The sequence below is a fragment of the Monopterus albus genome, unplaced genomic scaffold (assembly GCF_001952655.1).
Source record: "Monopterus albus unplaced genomic scaffold, M_albus_1.0 scaffold331.1, whole genome shotgun sequence".
Classification (NCBI taxonomy): domain Eukaryota; kingdom Metazoa; phylum Chordata; class Actinopteri; order Synbranchiformes; family Synbranchidae; genus Monopterus; species Monopterus albus.
The window spans coordinates 71,500-92,221 of NW_018128211.1; the positions used below are offsets into that span (position 1 = coordinate 71,500).

The following is a 20,722-nucleotide window of genomic DNA, read 5'->3' on the forward strand; positions in this document are numbered from 1 at the left end:
ATATAATGAAAAGCTGAATATATGGAATGAAACTTGAGAATATTGAATGAAAGTCTAAAGTGGCTATTGCGACTATGCTTTAAGGCAGTTTGCAGACACCTGTGAGAGTACAACTTTTAGCATTAAGCTAGCGCTAAGGTTCTTTCTGTAACGTTGCTACTACTAGCCTGGTGGCTAGGAACAGTCTGGCTAGTAAGACTCGCTACATTTGGCCGTCCTCGTTTAAACAGTGAATACATTTCGTCATCAGTGGTACGATATTGGGTAGGGTTTATGGTATTATCTTGAGTGCTGCACACATTCGCCAGTGTGTTAATTATTTCTTTGTTATTTAGGATGGCAGCCACTAAATTTCTTGCTGACTGGCTCATTGTCAACTTCACAGTAGACTGAGCAAACGAAAAACACCCAGTTAAAACACAAGATGGTGCATGCGTTGATGACGTGAGGTTTCATTATATATATATTCAGACTTTCATTATATATTCTCAAGTTTCATTCAATATATTCAGCGTTTCAATCATTACATCTCTATTTCCTGGCCGCACCTACCTACCTACCTACCTACCTACCTACACACACACACACACACACACACATACATACACGTTTATCAGAATATTTCATGACTTCCTCTAACTATTTTGAAACCTTCTACTTTAGATTAGTGGGTTTTTTTTCTGTGTCAGTGATTAAGAGTCTACAAAGTATTTATGTTTGGGATCGGAATGTCCCTGGTGTTAAACTCCATTAAGTCCTATGGATTTTCAAAGGTTCACACACATTCAGATGGGGCATTTGGAAAAATGTTGTTCATCCCTCCAATAGAGTTCCAGAGACTTGTAAAGACAATGCCAAGGTGCACTGAATGGGTCAAAATACCACCTGAAAATTGAATCACTTGGTGTCCTCAGTCCCTAAGTGTCTTTTAAGCGTTGTGAAAAGGAACGACAACATCACACCATGGTAAATGTTCTACTGCCCCAAATATTTTTGGAATGTGTTGCAGGCATCAGAATTAAAGTGTCAGAAACGGCGCGCGTAATTCGGCCAAAAAGTGTTAGGTGAACTCAATTAAATGGCCAGACGAGGAAGTGTAAAACAAAACCGTCTCTTTATTAAGAGAACTAACGTTGAACAAAAGAAAACCATACAAGACACGGTGAAAACACAAAACTCACATGTCCTTAACAGTGCGAGGTCAGAGCAAACACATACATCCAGGGGAATCCAAAACGCGTTGTCCAAAGATAAGTCCGTTAAACCGATACACTGAAGCAGTCCGAAATAAGAGGGCAAGGCAGAACAGAATAATCCAAGGAAGCAGTCCGGGTCAGAAACACAAGATACCAAAACCGAAGGAAAGCTGGAAAGTCAGAGCTGGGGTCTAGAAAAATCTGGCAGCGTCCTGGTGGGAGGACGCTGCCTAAATAGAGGTGCAAACAATAACGAAACAGGTGAAACCAATGTGAGTGATGAAGAATGTAAAAAGACCGAAACTAAGGTGAAACAAAAACAGGAAATAACGTCAAAATAAAAGCCGGACGGGAAGCAGAGGAACCGAATCATGACATAAAGTGCATGTTTTTTATGAATAAGAAGAATAAAATTGATCACATCAAATCAAATAATGTGCTGCTGTATTGGGAATTGAGTCTCTTAGCTGACTTCAGGAATATTTGTGATCTGTCCACACAATAAAGGACTCTGTGGTTCCATCCAACCAGTGTCCCTACACTTCAAGTACTAGCTTGACTGCTAGCAGCTCACAATCTCCAACATCATAATTTCTTTCAGCAGCCAAGCGATGTCAAGAGAAGAAAGCACAAAGATGGACAGCTCCTATTCCGGTGTAGGAGGCATCCATTTCCACTGTGAATTTTATCTGGACAGATAGGGCAAGGTCAGAACAGGGGCACTGGTGAACCACTGTTTGAGGGTGATATAAACGTGTTCTGTCTCTGATGTCCAGGAAAATTTAATTTTTGCAGAGCTAAGTTGGTGCATTAGTGAAGCTATGGAGCTGTAATTGCAGATATTCACAAAGCCCAGAAATCTCTGTTCTCAGGAGTAGGCCAGGCCTTAATAGCTGACACCTTGGGTGGATCCATCTGTATGCTGCCTGTCTTCAGAATGAATATCAGGAAAGAGACTGTTGAAGTGCTGAGCTCACACTGAGCTCAAACAGCTGGTTTTCAGGGAGGTGCTGCAGTATGGCTTGAACATGATTGGTGTGCTCCTCAGGGGAGCAGGAGAAGATTGGGATATCATGAAGATAAACAAAGACAAGTGGTTTACCATGTCTTGAAGAATGTTATTGGGAAGGTTTTAAAAGACAGTCGGAGCACCGGTTATCCCAAAAGGCATGGCCAGATGATGACTGGAGGGACTGTTGAATGCCATTTTCCACCTGTCTCCCTTCCTTGATGCATATCAAATGATAGTTATTTCTTAGGTCAAGTCTGGTGAAGATGTGAATGTTCTGCAGTAGCTCAAAAACAGAGGTCATAAGGCTTAGCGGATAAAGGTTTTTAACTAAGGATGCAGAGTCACAGGGTATAACTTTCTTTCTTACAAAAAAAAAAAAAAAAAAAAAGGTCTAGTGTTGCCAGTGGCCAGAGATTCAGAGATATATTTGTCCATGGCCTATTTTTAAGACCCCAAAAGGGAGAAATACACCCACAAGGGTGTGAAGTGTCTGGCAACAAGTCAATGGCACAACCATTAGAACAGTAAGCTGGGAGAGAGGTAGGTGAAGGGAAGGAATGAAGCAAAAGCATAGCTTTTCATGATGGTTACCAAAAATGGTCATCGATACATGTCTGCTCTGCTGCGTTATATGGTGAAGTTCTGGGTCCTGAAGGGGCTCAAGAGATAAACCTAGTTGTCTAGCAAGATCTGTGTCCATGAACTTGGTGTCAGCACCTGAGTCAATAAATGCATCATAGGGCGACTAGAAGGGGAACTGGATCACAATCAGCCAGTAGCTCCCCCTCACCTTCTACTGAGCCTGCTCTGTTGCTGGGCAGCTGTGAACAACATGACCTGGGTTACTACAATACAGGCAGTAGCCAAGTGAATCAGGTATAGGCTTCCACCTCATTCATTTGATTCTGCAAATGTAATTCAATCAAACAAACAGCAGAGGGCAATCACACATCCTATTTCAGTTTGGTAAAGAAGGCAAAGAAGGTAGGTGGCACTCAAGGACAACGCTTAACCCCTAGCCCCCAGCTACTTTAATCATGAAAATACTACTCGTACACAGCTGGTAAATGATCTGTAATGTGTTTATGGTTTCACTTTTTTATTTTCACTCATGACAGTATTTCTCAAAATTCTGAATTAAATTTGGTGTGGGAAATCATTTTTCAAGGTTTCTGGATTCTCTGGCTTTTAATCAGATTGTAAAAATGTGAAACAACATTGAAAGAGAATTAAAAAGCCTCATAAGTGAAAAATTGTGCATTTTTAGTAATATATTTGGTAACATGAGCCCACCAACCAAGAAAATGCAATAGTATTTTGACAAATTTACAATTTCTTTTATAGCAGCAAATGATCAGCTCATAAAGGCTTTTCTGAGAAGAATTGTCCAGTACACAGGAAACATTGGATTTTGCAGTTCTAGTTGTGTTTTTAGCAAAAGTGGAATGTTTAAAATTATTAAATATCTGGGTGGCTAGCAGGAACCATATGGAATGTATCCCAATTTGGTGCAGAAACAACACATCTTAAAGGACTAAATACCTACAATGGGTCTACAACATAAAACAAAAACAACCTTTTTACCTTTTTGGTATCCCTGAGTTATGTTATTTTTATGTGAGTGAAAAACAACTATCTGACCATTTAAAATTTCTTTTCACCGTAAAGTTTGTAGACAGAAAATGCATTAGTTACCCAAAAGGCTTGCTTTTGACATAAATGTGTATTTCACAAAATGTCCTTCCATTCTGATAAGACTGTAGACTGCAATGTCTGAAGAGTGAATGAAGGAAAGTTGAAACTACTGACCGTCATATCAGTAGGAGAGGTCAATTTTTCTCTTGCAAGCATCCTCTTTAAGCCAAATGATGGAAGGCCATTTGGAGTACAGAAGAGAGGCAGACTTGACAAAGATGGGGTAGATTCCTCCAAGAGTGACCTAGTGAGTTCAGACAACACAATTTCACCACTTGAAATGGAACACTAGAAATAAGATTCCAGTATGTTATCACAAAATTCAATCTCTATAAAGTTTTCAATAGATCAGAAGATTAGCAGCATCCAAACAGGTAGATAATAAAACCTTTTTAAATGGTCAACAGTACCTTTTTATTATTTTGTTATGTCCTGGTCATTACCTCATCAGAAGACAAGCCCTACTCAGGATTTGAGTCCATACAGAGATTCAGTCTGAATGAGTGGTGAGAAGACGAAGCAAGAGAATAATCAGCTCTTGCAAGCCTCCACCAGAACTCAATACCCCTTAGAAGTGACCTTTCACAGCAGCAAAGAACAAATACCACCAATAGCTTTGCTGGCTCCAGTTTCAAACTTAAGTGAGGCAAGGTGGCTCACACCTTCCCTTGTGCTTTCATGTGATCACAAAAGTCAGACACAACTGTGAACAGCTGGGTGTGGTAACTTTATTGGAAAAGGGAGTGTTTTGCAAGAGCCAAGAATAGATTGAAGGATAAGTAGAGGAGATGAAATGCAAGCAGGGACAAGGCCTGGTGGGATGTGAAGAACGTAAAGGGTAGCTGAAGTTGTCTTTGCATATGCATAGGTTTAAATTTTGTGTCAGGCCAAGAAAATTCTATGCTATGTTTGTGGTAGATCCTAGCTGTCATTATTGTTCTTCATATTATGACACATTTAAGTAACAACTGAACTTGTGTACAGATTCATTTAGCATTTAGTATTGAAGCATTTGTATATAAACAATTTAGTATACAGACTTAATATATTACATACAGTATCACTGGTTTCTCATGGGCTTATCACCTTTTGCTGGTAGACAAAGAAAAAACAAAAGCCTGCTCCAACTACAGGCGTCACAAGCTGTTCCCAAGCTGTCATCTAATGCAACAAGCCCTCAAAGGCAGCCAACAGGAATTTCACAAGTTATCTTTGTGCTCAAGGATACAGCGAAAGAAAGAAAGCAATGCCATGTCAACAGAAGCAGCCCAAGGGCATTTCCAGCAGGGATGTTTTTTGATAGAAGCCTGGAGTATAGATCACTAAAATATCAATTTCTTTCTGGGCATAATCATATACTGTATTGTGTATGTAGGTTTTACTTTTCTAAGAAAAAAAGATAGGACTATCTGTATTGTCAAACACTCAAAGAGAGGTGATAATACAATAAAAAATAAATAAAACAAAAAAATTGAATCTAAAATTATGATAAATAAAATCTCCAGTGCAAACACTGTAGGTGAAATATGTATTAATTTTTAGAATTTAATTATACCTTACATTTCTTGAATTATGATCAAATATATGCAGTCATCATGTCATTTGTTCTGTCTGTTCTGCCATAGTAACTTTGGTTCCATAACAACTATAAAATATATAAAATGTTGATTTGAGTGACAAAACAAAAACTAAAGACATTTTAGTCTATGAGTTACACTTTGGTCTCACATTTTTGTCCCATATTTTTAATGTTTATAACGTGTTCTTGTGGAAAACCTTGTTTATCTGTAGATGCACACACTGGGTGCATCTTCCTTCACTTAACTGTATACAAATTGTAAATTATGTAAATATATCACATTAAACTACATTTGTACCTGACACACAGGGATTTGAAGTCTCACATACTGTATGGATGAATAAAACAATTAAAATATATTTATTATTGAAAGAAATTAAACTTTCCTTTATTTCCACAAATATTATGTAATACTGTCCAAGATACAGATTCAAAGGAAAATTGTAGAACAAATCTTTCTAATGAATGAAGCCAATCACACCTACAGATTTACAACAACAATCAAACAACAATGTACATTCCCTACATTAGAGTTTGATCCCTAGGTGGAATCTGAGAACAAATCAAAACTTGCAAGTTTGAAACTGGTTCTAGGTCATGTTCTATTAATTGTTCACTTCAAAATGTGTTTGTTTTTTTGAGTTTTCAGGTATAATTGTTGAACGTTTGTAGATTAATTTAGTTCATACATTTTTTTTTTTTTTTTACAACTGGTTACATCAGATGACAGAGATAAAACAATACAAAAATGAGATGCAAAAATAAGATGAGTATTATCCCTCTTCACATCCAGCTGCCTATAATGCATGAACTGAAGCTACTGTAAGATTTAGAAATGGTGATCGCACTGGCATCCTGGGAGAGCATATTGTCAATGACAGTGACAGAAGGCCAAACATTTTTGGATATCAGACATATAGATTTAGACTCCATATTCAGACAAAATCTTATATTAATCAGGTGGCTAAAGTTTTGTCCAGTTCAAGGCCATCATAATTTAATGTAATATGAATTTGAGGTGCATTGAATAGTCTTTCAATTGTTGGTTAAAAAAAGGAAACAATTCAGGTGACCAGGGTTACACTATAGACATTACTGTGAACAGTGGTGAGTGATAATAAAGAGACCTCACAGCTGTGACCTTGGCCTTGTCTTGTCATGGTGTAGACAACAGCTGCAGCTCTTTATTGTCCCTCTTGAAATGTATTTCACACCCGATCACTTGACAGACTATTGTTGAAGTTTAGATCTCAGGATGTTTGATGTCCAAAAAAATCCTGCTTTCCTGATTGTGTACTTTATTTAGTTTAGAATATAGAGGTACATTCAATGAAAAAACCATGACTGTCATCAATAGCACATACAGCATCATAAAACATAGACCTTTCTTCTATGTAACAATAATAATGCATTCTCATTATGCTTCCTTTTGAGATTTTCTGTGTCAAGAAAAGAAAGACATGTGCTTAATTACTGCTGTCCTGGAGCATTTTTAGAACTTAGCGGAGCAGCAAAGAACTACTCACTAGACTGTAGCCTCTCGCTCCCCCACCTCTCGCCTCCCCCTTCCTTTGTCATGGTCCAGAATGGCCTTGTTCACAAGGTGAAAGGAACAAATGGCAGCACTGGGCTCTACTCAATTTGAAGAATGTTTTTTTTTAACTGGGCAAGTATCATGGCACTTCTTTGATATCCATACCCATATTTGGTTGAGTACCAACCTTTATTAATGGAGAGGCAGTCTGGTGTCAGCCACTGGATCTATCATTTCACTTGACAAAGGTTGACAGTCAAAGGTAAGACAAATCCTCTCAAGTGAGACATTGCTACTCCAGTAGATTGTACTTATGTGAGTGGCCATTTTATGGAGTGTTTGTTATAGATCTTAAAATTACTGCAAATTACATTTGATAATGGGTTAGTGATACATTCTGGTGAGTAGATTTATTCTGTTACTGTGACTTTGTTTTTACTTTTGTCTTAATTTGTCTTAATCATATAATAATATAATGTGGCCTTTGATTTGATTCTCTGTGCTTCTACTTGTCTACTACTTCATATAAATAGCACTGGTTCCAGTTTCCTGTGGAGTGAAACACTTCAGGTATAAGTCACAAATTCACATTTATCTGACAACTGTTTTTTTTTATTGTGGAGTACTACAGCAATTAACACAATTAATTTTAAATCATCTTGCTTGTCTGTAGATATAGGCATATGTCAGCAAGATATTTAACCCATTCCTAATTTTGCCATCATTTTGTCATTTAGGTGTTGTTGTTGTTAATGCATTTCAAAAGGTTGAAGACATCCAATTTTCCCTTATGTGAAGCACATGTCTTTATAACACTAATATTAGACACATCCAAAAGTATAAGGTACAATATAAATAGGTTAACAAGACATGACTGGAAATATTGATATTGTATGGGAATATACAAAGTCTGTTTGGCTGATTTCCAATTACATTATAGCTAAATAATTCTTGAACAATGGCTGTGTTTACTAAAACTTTGTCTTGTATGAATTATCATTGGATCAAACTGTACATGAGAATCTCAACTTGCAAAACATGTTTTATTCTCACAAGGTCAAAAAATGGGGGATGCCGCCATGGCAGAGTATGGGCCTGCAGCTTCTTATCTTAGGAAATCAGACAAGGAGCGTCTAGAAGCCCAGACTCGTCCATTTGACATGAAGAAAGAATGTTTTGTTCCAGACCCAGAGGTTGAGTTTGTCAAGGCATCCATCATCAGTCGAGATGGTGATAAAGTCACTGCTCAGACTGAACATGGAAAGGTATATAAATTAAATCAACTTAATTACATGCTAATATAAGTTGTGACTTGTTTAAGAATGTGTTATCTCTTTCTGTAGACAGTCACGGTAAAGGAGTGTGATGTACACCCTCAAAACCCGCCAAAGTTTGATAAAATTGAAGACATGGCGATGTTCACCTTCCTCCATGAGCCAGCTGTGCTGTTCAACCTCAAAGAGCGTTATGCAGCATGGATGATCTATGTAAGACAACTGCCTAATCTCTAACTTTCCTCCTAGTAAGACACCTCAGTATCTGAAGCCATTATCCTATGTGTTTCTCCCACTATGACAGACCTATTCTGGGCTCTTCTGTGTGACTATCAACCCCTACAAGTGGCTGCCAGTCTACAACCAAGAAGTGGTCATTGCCTATAGAGGAAAGAAGAGAAGTGAAGCACCTCCTCACATCTTCTCCATCTCTGACAATGCCTACCAGTACATGCTGTCAGGTACAGAAACTATTTTATTCTTCATCTCGTTCAATTCTGGCATCTTGCATTTTTTTTACTCATATTTTGATTATTTCTCTTGCTGACAGACAGAGAAAACCAGTCAATCCTAATCACGTAAGTCACACAATAAAAAATCTCTTCAGTAGTTAAGGGTCACAATGACTGAAGAAACTTCTGTCTCTTATACTTAGTGGAGAATCTGGTGCTGGAAAAACTGTTAACACCAAGCGTGTCATCCAGTACTTTGCCAGCATTGCTGCTGTCCCCGGTGCTGGGAAGAAAGACAGTGCTGCTGAAAAGAAGGTTTGTATTACATATACAAACCTGATATATGTCAATATTATTCAAACAAAATATTGTTGGTAAGTCAGAGTTAGTTTTTTTATTGAAGATTTTCCAAAATGTTGGAGAGCTTGTCTTTTTTTTTTTAATAACAAAATCAGGGCACCCTGGAGGATCAAATCATCCAGGCTAACCCTGCTCTGGAGGCCTTTGGTAATGCCAAGACCATCAGGAATGACAACTCTTCAAGATTTGTGAGTGTTTGTGGGATTGCAAATAATATTTTCAAACTCAAAGTGAATCAACTTCACTAAAATTAGTGGGTCTCTTCTTCACAGGGTAAATTTATACGCATTCATTTTGACAATCGAGGAAAGCTAGCCTCTGCTGACATTGAAACTTGTAAGTACCGTGGTTTAAGGGACAAAGGTAGACTCATCTATTAGCATTTCAGTGTACCACAGTAACAACTGATTTCTCTAACAGACCTTCTGGAAAAGTCACGTGTGACCTTCCAGCTCAAAGCTGAAAGGGACTATCACATTTTCTACCAGATTTTGTCTCAGGCAAAGCCTGAACTTCTGGGTAAGTGTAGAATATACAGGTGATAAATGGTTGTAATTGTATCATGCATTATATCATAAAATAAATATGTTCTCTTTTGTCAAATATTTTTTTAGAAATGTTGCTCATCACCAACAACCCCTATGACTACGCTTTCATCTCCCAAGGAGAGACGACAGTTGCCTCTATTAATGATTCTGAAGAGCTGATGGCCACTGATGTGAGCTGAATCTACACAGTGTTTTGTCAAAGTTTTTTTTTAAAATAAGGAAATACCAGAATTACATTTTTTGATTTCAATTAGGATGCCTTTGATGTGCTGGGCTTCACTCAAGAAGAAAAGAACAGCATTTACAAACTGACTGGCGCCGTCATGCACTATGGTAACATGAAGTTTAAACAGAAGCAGCGAGAGGAGCAGGCAGAAGCTGATGGCACTGAAGGTGAGAGAGGCTGTGCTGATGTGATCCAGCATTTTTAACAGTACATGCTGGTTTGTATGTTCAGCCAACATCACTCACCTGTGATTTCAGTATGACAAATGTTGAAGAGGGACACATAGTCAAAACTTCTAAACTGTTTTAACAAAGCAGTATATTACTGTATATTTATATTTAAATAGCACACATTTCTCAGCTCTTGCTTTATTATGAAAGTTATCATGTGACACTTTATCTTTGTTGTACCAAAAATTGGCAACAAATGCAAATGCCAACATGATTCCCTATGCGCTACATGACAAGCACAGATAAGCCATTATACCAACTTACTCTCAAGTTGTGTTAAGGTGTATTTATGTGTGTCAAAACACCCTAAATATACAAACACAAGCCAAGAAAATACAGTATGTCTGATATTAAGTTGAAGAGGCAGGGATGCATGACTTATGAACAGCATCACTTTCACAGATGCTGACAAAGTTGCATATCTGATGGGCCTGAACTCTGCTGACCTCATCAAAGGTCTATTACACCCAAGAGTCAAAGTAGGAAATGAGTGGGTCACCAAAGGACAAACTGTTGCTCAGGTAAACACTTGAAAGGGACCTTTGGAAGATTGTTTGATGTAATAAAAAAAAAAAACCTCAGTTTTAAAAATGTACAAACTTGTTTCTTCCCAAGGTGTACTATGCTGTTGGTGCACTGTCTAAGGCAGTATATGAGAGGATGTTCCTGTGGATGGTAATGAGAATCAACCAATCACTAGACACCAAGCAGGCCCGCCAGTACTTCATCGGTGTACTCGACATTGCTGGATTTGAGATCTTTGAAGTAAGCTTTGAATGGAATCCAGAGTTCATGAACATTAGTAACATTTGTGTTAAATGTTTATTTGTTTGCCTTACTTAATATCTGTTTATTACTGTTGCCATTACAGTTCAACACCTTTGAGCAGCTGTGCATCAACTTCACCAATGAAAAACTGCAACAGTTTTTCAACCACCACATGTTTGTGCTGGAGCAAGAAGAGTACAAAAAAGAGGGCATTGAATGGACTTTCATAGACTTTGGTATGGATCTGCAGGCCTGCATTGACCTCATTGAAAAGGTGAGTTTTTCTAGGTCATTTAAGCAAATTACCTAATTCTATGATGACATTACATGACCTATAGTTATTCCAATATGTTCTTTTGCTTGTCTTGTCATAAATGAAAAAATATAACTTTACTGTCCTCATTATTTCCCCTCAGCCCATGGGTATCATGTCTATCCTTGAAGAAGAGTGCATGTTCCCCAAAGCCAGTGATATGACCTTCAAAGCTAAGCTTTATGACAATCATCTGGGGAAATCTGCCAACTTCCAGAAGCCCAGAATTGTCAAAGGGAAACCAGAGGCCCATTTCTCCCTGGTTCACTACGCTGGAATAGTTGATTATAATATTAATAACTGGTTGGTGAAAAACAAGGATCCTCTGAATGAGACTGTAGTCAGTCTTTTCCAGAAGTCTACTCTGAAGCTTTTAGGCATACTTTTTGCTGGGTATGCAGGATCTGAAGCAGGTATGTTGGTACTCAAAAATTGATGTAAATTAATTAAAACTTATAGTACTAAAGAAAATAATATCATGATTACGGCATATTGGAATGGATCTAATTGCGAGTTTAGTTTCAAATTAATTTGACATAGGGGTTTCTAATTAACTCAAGATTCTAGTGGGAAGGGCAAAGGTGGTGGTAGTAAGAAGAAGGGCTCATCCTTCCAAACTGTGTCAGCTTTGCACAGGGTAAGATACTTATGTTCCTTCATTCAGATAATTAGATAAATTAAATCTATCACAGTCCTTTTAATAAAGTTGATATCAAACACAATGAAAACATAAAATTTATTCAAAGTTCATGTATTAAAAATGTGCAGGAGAACCTGAACAAGCTGATGGCCAACTTGAGGTCTACTCACCCTCACTTTGTACGCTGCATCATCCCCAATGAGACCAAGACTCCTGGGGCCATGGAGAACCCTTTGGTGATGCACCAACTGCGCTGTAACGGTGTACTGGAAGGCATCAGGATCTGCAGAAAGGGCTTCCCCAACAGGGTCCTCTATGGAGATTTCAAACAGAGGTTTGCATGTGATGAACCCATAAACAAACCCATATTTGCCATCTACCAAAAACAAATGTTTCATCAGAATTGTTGTGGTTATACAATGTGTTTGTCTTATATCATGTCAAAGATACCGTATATTAAACCCTAATGCCATACCTGAGGGACAGTTCATTGACAACAAGAAGGCTGCTGAGAAACTGCTGGGTTCTCTGGATATTGACCACAACCAGTACAAACTGGGGCACACCAAGGTCAGCATTTTCACTGGTAAAGCAAAATTAATTTTGTAAAAAAAAAAATGTTATTACTAATTACCTAATTTGCCCCTGTAAAAAGGTGTTCTTTAAAGCTGGACTGTTGGGTCAGCTAGAGGAGATGCGAGATGAGCGACTAGCACTTATCATCACTGCTATCCAAGCGCGCTCACGGGGCCTTCTGGCAAGAATTGAGTTCCAGAAGATTGTTGAGCGCAGGTAAGTGGTCACAGCACAGCCAAGCATGGTCAGTAAAGTCAGTTTAATTCAAATATTCTGCTATTACAAATCACAAACTGTTACCAAAGTTACAGTCTGTACAGACTAATCAAGGCACCCTCTATTTGTAGACCCACAATTCAGATAATCTATTAAAAATGGAAGATAAAAAACAGTACCTCAAACTCATATGTTCCCTGCCCTATATACTGTATATAGTACAAACCAAAAAGTTCATCAGATGCCGTATCATAAATAACATTAGATAGGATGAGATTGGGGATGGAACTTAAAAGGTCTGAGCATGAAGGAACTGAAGAGTGTACATGCCTGTGATTATGAGCTACAATAAAATACGCAAAAGATATATACATCCTCTTTTATCTATACATCACAACATCAGCCACTGTAGTGAACATTAAAGCACTGTATGGGAGAGGAACTGAAAGAAGGTGTACTGAAAATCAGTTCAAAACTGTATTTTCCCCACTGGAGAAAGCTTTAAAGACAATGATCTTCTGTTGTCCACAGGGATGCACTACTTGTGATCCAGTGGAACATCCGTGCCTTTATGGGGGTCAAAAATTGGCCCTGGATGAAAATGTACTTCAAGATCAAACCTCTGTTGAAGTCGGCAGAGACTGAGAAGGAGATGGCCAACATGAAGGAAGAGTTTGCCAAACTGAAAGAAGCTTATGAAAAATCAGAAGCCCGCAAAAAGGAGCTAGAAGAAAAAATGGTCACTCTTCTCCAAGAGAAAAATGACCTGCAGCTCCAAGTTCAGGCTGTAAGTTTAAAACCTGTCAGCATTAACAAATAATATTAAAATCAGACCAGTTCTGTGAAAATGTATTACTTCTTTTCAATAATAACAGGAGCAAGACAATTTGTGTGATGCTGAAGAACGATGTGAGGGGCTGATCAAGAGCAAGATTCAGCTGGAGGCAAAAGCCAAAGAGCTATCAGAACGACTGGAGGATGAGGAGGAGATGAACGCTGAACTGACAGCTAAGAAGAGAAAATTGGAGGATGAGTGCTCTGAGCTGAAAAAAGACATCGATGACTTAGAGCTAACTCTTGCCAAAGTGGAGAAAGAGAAACATGCCACTGAGAACAAGGTAACACAAACACTTATTTGCGTGAAATTGGTCTGTGTCCCAAATGAAATTCATGTTGCAGTCCTTAATAGGAACATTATCTGGCCATAGGTAAAGAACTTGGTTGAGGAGATGACAGCCCAAGATGAAATCATTGCCAAGCTGACGAAGGAGAAGAAAGCCTTACAGGAAGCTCATCAGCAAACACTAGATGACCTGCAGAGTGAAGAGGACAAAGTCAACACTCTGACCAAAGCCAAGGCTAAGCTAGAGCAGCAAGTGGATGATGTAAGAATATAATAAAAGAGTGTTTTAGCATGTTTTAAAAATAATAAAATAAAAAATGAACCACTGTAGCTGTCACCCACCACAGCTTGAAGGCTCCCTTGAGCAAGAGAAGAAAGTGCGTATGGATCTTGAGAGGGCAAAGCGAAAGCTTGAAGGAGACCTGAAGTTAGCTCAAGAGAGTATCATGGACCTGGAAAATGACAGGCAGCAACTTGAAGAGAGGCTGAAAAAGTATGATGAGACAGACACAAATACAAAAACACATATAGATTTTCAACTATGAGTCTTCTGGTACACTGACATTTCTTTCCATCCACAGGAAAGACTTTGAAATAAATCAACTCAATGGCAAAATTGAAGATGAACAAGCAATGAGTGCCCAGCTCCAGAAAAAACTGAAGGAGTTGCAGGTAATATTTACTAGGATACAGTAAGTTGAGTAAATTAGTGCATGGATGTGACATTTGAGGACCACAAGTTAAAGTACTAAAATCCCATGTAGGCTCGTATTGAGGAGCTGGAGGAAGAGCTTGAGGCAGAGCGAGCTGCCCGAGCCAAGGTGGAGAAGCAGAGAGCAGACTTGGCCAGAGAGCTGGAGGAGATCAGCGAGAGGCTGGAGGAGGCCGGTGGAGCAACAGTGGCCCAGATTGAGATGAACAAGAAGAGGGAGGCTGAGTTCCTGAAACTCCGCAGAGACCTTGAAGAGGCCACTCTGCAGCATGAAGCCACCGCTGCCACACTCAGGAAGAAACAAGCGGACAGTGTTGCTGACCTGGGAGAGCAGATTGACAACCTGCAGAGAGTCAAGCAGAAACTGGAGAAGGAGAAGAGTGAGCTCAGACTGGAGCTGGATGACGTGGTCTCCAATATGGAACATATTGTGAAGGCTAAGGTAAATTGTATAGCGTAATTGTAGAACTGTGTCTGATTTGTTGTATTTTCGACTAAAACCTGTTTTCTAAGAGTTGATCCCTGTGACCCCTTTCAAGGAGTTTATGTACAATATTTAATACTTTCTGTTTTCAGAGTAATTTGGAGAAAATGTGCAGGTCTCTGGAAGACCAGATGAATGAATACAAAACAAAGGCAGAAGAGGGGCATCGTAATGTCAATGACCTCACAATGCAGAAAGCAAAACTTCAAACTGAGAATGGTATGCATTTGATCTGAATGGTGTATTTTTTGTAATTTTCTAAATTACTAATCTTATTCTTTAATCAAATTTAGGTGAACTTACAAGGCAGCTTGAGGAAAAGGATTCCCTGGTGTCTCAGCTCACCAGAGGAAAGCAATCCTATACTCAACAAATTGAAGACCTTAAGAAACAACTGGAGGAGGAAGTCAAGGTAAAAAACAAAGTGCATTGAGAACTAATTTATTTCAGACTAAATGTTGGTACATTCTGAAACATTAACATACACGTTGATTTCAGGCCAAGAATGCACTGGCCCATGCAGTGCAGTCTGCTCGCCATGACTGTGACCTGCTCAGGGAGCAGTATGAGGAGGAGCTCGAGGCCAAGGCTGAACTGCAGCGCAGCATGTCCAAGGCCAACTCTGAGGTGGCTCAGTGGAGAACTAAGTATGAAACTGATGCCATCCAGAGGACTGAGGAACTAGAGGAGGCCAAGTAAGAGAAGGATCTTAACTGCTTTATAGCAATACTAATATACTGTACGTGCAGTAGCGGTTTTAAAAGAAAATAGCTGCTAATTTTACCTAATTGATGATCCAGAAAGAAGTTGGCTCAGCGTCTGCAGGAGGCTGAAGAGGCTGTTGAAGCAGTGAATGCTAAATGTTCCTCCCTTGAAAAGACCAAACACAGACTACAGAATGAGATTGAAGATCTCATGGTGGATGTGGAGAGGTCTAATGCTGCTGCTGCTGCTCTGGACAAGAAGCAAAGAAACTTTGATAAGGTAGACTTTAAAATACAAACAGTATGGGATTTGTATGCTCTCGGAGATAAAGATTTACGAAGATATTTTTCAATTTAGTGGCATATTTACCAACACTAATGATGTAAATGATACCTTGGTATGTCCAAACTTGTACTTATTACTGCTGCTCTGGACAAGATGCAAAGAAACTTTGACAAAGTATTTTTATTATGTGAAAAACCTACAGTAAATACAAATTCAACCATGTTTATACTGCATGTTTCATTGTGTTTTCCTTTCCTTAGTAAGATAAATTTGCAATGTCATTAACACTGATTCTGTAACTACTTACTTACTCATGTGGCTATACAGCGTGATGATAAATGGGATATTCAAAGTGCATGTGCATTCATACAACTTGTATTTCAATGTCTAGGTCCTGTCTGAGTGGAAGCAGAAATATGAGGAGTGTCAGTGTGAGCTGGAGGGCTCCCAGAAAGAAGCCAGGTCTTTGAGCACTGAGCTCTTCAAACTGAAGAACTCCTATGAAGAATCTCTTGAACATCTGGAGACCATGAAAAGAGAGAACAAGAATCTTCAAGGTAAAGACATTACCAGCTTAGGCCTTGTTGTAATGACTAAACTGCTGATAACGTTATATATCGTTTCTCAGAGGAAATATCTGACCTCACTGAACAAATTGGTGAGAATGGAAAGACTATTCATGAGCTTGAGAAGATTCGAAAGCAGTTAGAACAAGAGAAGTCAGAAATACAAACAGCTCTGGAGGAAGCAGAGGTACGCTCAATGTTCTGATTGTGGAGCTTTTGAATTAAAAAATGCTTTATGATTACTTGGTAACAACTGGTCATGTTTTAATTCAATTGTTTGAAGGCCTCATTGGAGCATGAGGAGGGGAAGATTCTCAGAGCCCAGCTTGAGTTCAATCAGGTGAAGGCAGACATGGAGCGCAAGCTGGCTGAGAAAGATGAGGAGATGGAGCAGATCAAGAGGAACAGCCAGAGGGTGATTGAGTCCATGCAGACCACTCTTGATGCTGAGGTCAGGAGCAGAAATGATAGATGGAGATTCAACTAAGCCAGGCCAATAGGCAGGCAGCTGAGGCCCAGAAACAGCTTAAGGCTGTTCATGCACATCTGAAGGTATGAAAGAACATGAAAGAATACAATTATCACTCTGCTGCATTCACAAACAATCAAAATGAAGTCCTTGGGGTTTTTTCTTCAAGGATACTCAGCTGCAGCTTGACGACTCTTTGCGAACTAATGAGGATATGAAGGAAAACATTGCCATTGTTGAGAGACGCAACAACCTGCTTCAGTCTGAAGTTGAGGAGCTCAGGGCTGCTCTGGAGCAAAATGAGAGAAGCCGCAAGCTTGCTGAGCAAGAGCTGCTGGACGTTAGTGAGAGGGTGCAGCTACTGCACTCACAGGTAACACACACTTACTGTACCTGGAGTAGTTCTTTTCTGCTACTGTCAGTTTACTGAGGAGTTCTATCATAAACATTTGTATCTGACCAGAATACCAGCCTGCTAAACCAAAAGAAGAAGCTGGAGGCCGATATGTCCCAGCTTCAGACAGAAGTGGAAGATGCAGTGCAGGAATGTAGAAATGCTGAGGAAAAGGCCAAGAAGGCCATTACTGATGCTGCCATGATGGCAGAGGAGCTGAAGAAAGAGCAGGACACCAGCGCTCACCTGGAGCGTATGAAGAAGAACATGGAGCTAACTATCAAAGATCTGCAGCACCGTCTGGATGAAGCTGAACAGATCGCTATGAAGGGAGGCAAGAAGCAGGTGCAGAAGCTCGAGGCCAGGGTGAGTGTCAATAATTTCCAGGAAATCAAAACAGCAATCTAATGAAGATTCAAGGATCAAGGATTTTTTTGTCAATTCACCATATGTGACGGACATACAGGAAATCGAAATCCCCTAGTATTGGGTGCCATAACATTTAGGAACTAAAACAGAATAAAGTAGAATAAAAATAGAATAGAATAAAATAGAAAAAGAACTGGATTAATGTAGTTAGGATAAATCTAAGTGGTACAGCCAATAAGCTGTGGCTCAAAACCATGTGCAGTCAGTGACAGTAGTGCAAATAATAACAAGAAGATTTTCAGCTGGTCAGCATCACCAGGGGTACTGGTAATGGGATGCATAATAACTTATGAAAGGTACTGTACATGGACAGCAGTGATGGTAAAAAGAACAGCAGATTTACCTCTAATATAACAAAAAGGGGGAATGTATTGAATTTGTGCAACAGCCACCAAATCATCAAGAGCAATGCTAAATATCTTAGAACTAATAACAGTTCCTCATAATAAAAAAGTCCACACAAAAATGTTTTATATCCAAAAAGTCAATCATCATGTCATTCTCTCAACAGATCAAAGAACTAGAAAATGAAGTAGAGGCTGAACAAAGAAAGTCCAGCGAATCCATCAAAGCATTACGAAAATATGAGAGACGAATCAAAGAGTTGACCTATCAGGCAAGTTTCAGTTCATTTACAAAACTATGGAACGCAGTGTATAATTTGTTTCCTAAATTAAAATTACTTTGTTCTTTTTTGTTTCCAGACAGAAGAGGATCGTAAGAATCTTGCTCGTCTGCAGGATCTGGTAGACAAGCTGCAGCTAAAGGTCAAATCCTACAAGAGAGCTGCAGAAGAAGCTGTAAGTACTCTTAGTAGTTCAGAGAAAGTAATATAGAAAAAAAATGTATATGTATATGTATAGGAACACCCTATTCACATTCACAACTAGAAGCCAGTGCAACCACAGACTTACCTGTGGCCACTAAGCAGCTCCAGTGGAGCAGTTTGGGGTTAAGGGTCTTGCTCATGGGCACCACAGTGGTGTTAATGAGGGTGGGGCAAGTGTTGCTTTGTTACTTGTCCCATTGACATTTAACCCTAAACCAAAAGTATATTTAAAAGTATATTTCTTTAGATAAGCTACATTATTAGTCATGATGTTTGTGTCTTCTACAGGAGGAACAGGCCAACAGTAACCTTATCAAGTTCCGTAAGCTTCAACATGAGCTTGATGAAGCTGAAGAGAGAGCTGACATTGCTGAATCTCAGGTCAACAAGCTACGTGCCAAGAGCCGTGATGTGGGGTCAAAGGTCAGCTATTATATTATAATATGTAATTCTTTAGTATTTGTAGAACACTATGCCATTTAGATGACATATTATAATTAAAGTATATAATTACATAAATTACAATTCATTTTTAGTCCCATAAATACCACTGTGGTATTTTCAACATAATCCCATTCTGTTTGAGCCAGTCTATATATTACCACCAGAATCCATTTATGCCTATGGTATAATGTCTACAAAATTTTTCATTTAGGTAGGACAGTAAATGTGTAATTCTTAAAGGTTAAAAGGTTAAAGGATTTGCTCAATTTCTTCACAAATTAATGTACTTTCAAAAATAACATTTTAAATAACAAACAAATCTGTTTGTTTTTTCTTTCTTTTGTAATTTAGAAAGGACATGACGAGGAGTAAAGTTCATGAAATGAACTCTTGTTTCTGCAGCACCTGATGTCTGAATAAGGGTGTCTCCCTAAGCATGTTTTTTGTTCAGTAGAATAAAATCAATCTGCATCTCAAACTGTTCCTTGTTTGTTTTTTGTAGTTTCACTATGTTTTACTATATATGAATAATTTGTTTAGGATAGTAGTGAGACCTATACACAACACAATAAGATATAACTGTATTGTTAGCTTTACACTGAACTTCATTTTGCATCCCAGTCACAACACATGTAACACATATAACACTTTACCCAATCTTACATACCATACCATAACATAACAGACATACATAACAAACTCAATATACAGTACAATACAAATGTACTAAACATAGTAAGGATGGTCAATGAAATATTCCAATAGTCATTAAACAAACAAACAAAAAAAGAATAATTCATGAGACTATGGTTTTGTCTTTAAAAACAAAGAGCCACTGTTTTCCCTTGCTTTTACTGGCACCTTGAAGTAATGCAAAACAAGGCCAGTATATCATTTTAGTACAGCGCCAAATACAAACAGCAGAAACATGCACAGACTGCAGCTATCAAGAAAAATGGTCACAGCATGACTGGAGAAGTTGATTTTTTTGATTTGATTTGATTTATTCTTTCAAGCATATAAAACAGTTGATATAACGACACACATTTTTAAACACAATCCAATATCAATTTACTTATATCTAGTACATGCTTAAATGGAGTCGGAAGAAGTCAGACTTATCCAGTCCTACCCCATGATATCATCTTACCATCATTGGTTTGCAAGCAATAAATGATTCACTTCTACACACACACATATTATACTAAAAAAGAATATAACAGTGTTAACATTCTTACATCACACAAGTGATATACTAAAGAATGGTTACAAAATATACACCACACCCACAATAGTCCATGCAGTTAATCAATGAGCCTGTTCTTGCATATATCTTGATTGACACATACATTTATATTTACATTTAAACTCGTCAATTACTATTTTTTATGTCCACACTTAAATTATTCCATAGTTTTACCCCACTTATGGAAATACAGAATCTTTTTTTGGTTGTACGTATAGCATGAATTTTTAAATTTAACTGACCCCTTAAATTGTATCCCCCTTCCCTTTCATTAAATAGTTTTTGAATTCCACCAGGTAATAAATTGTTCCTGGCTTTATACATAAACACAGCAGTCTTATATCCCACTAAATCGAAAAATTTTAACAATTTAGACTGTATGAAAGCTACATTGGTGTGATCCCTATACCCCATCTT

At 38.4% G+C, this 20,722-nt stretch overlaps 1 protein-coding gene and 1 pseudogene across 1 annotated transcript in view; both read left to right on the forward strand.

Moving 5' to 3' along the window:
* Window positions 1-19,488, forward strand: part of LOC109974385 (myosin-7-like) — a 43,049-nt gene extending 23,561 nt beyond the window's left edge. The window contains exon 37 of the mRNA XM_020624560.1: window positions 19,411-19,488. Within this exon, the coding sequence (XP_020480216.1) occupies window positions 19,411-19,431 (21 nt within the window). The 3' untranslated portion in view covers window positions 19,432-19,488. The remainder of the gene's footprint in view (window positions 1-19,410) is intronic.
* LOC109974386 (myosin-7-like) lies at window positions 7,227-19,282 on the forward strand (annotated as a pseudogene).
* Window positions 19,489-20,722: the final 1,234 nt, after the last annotated feature.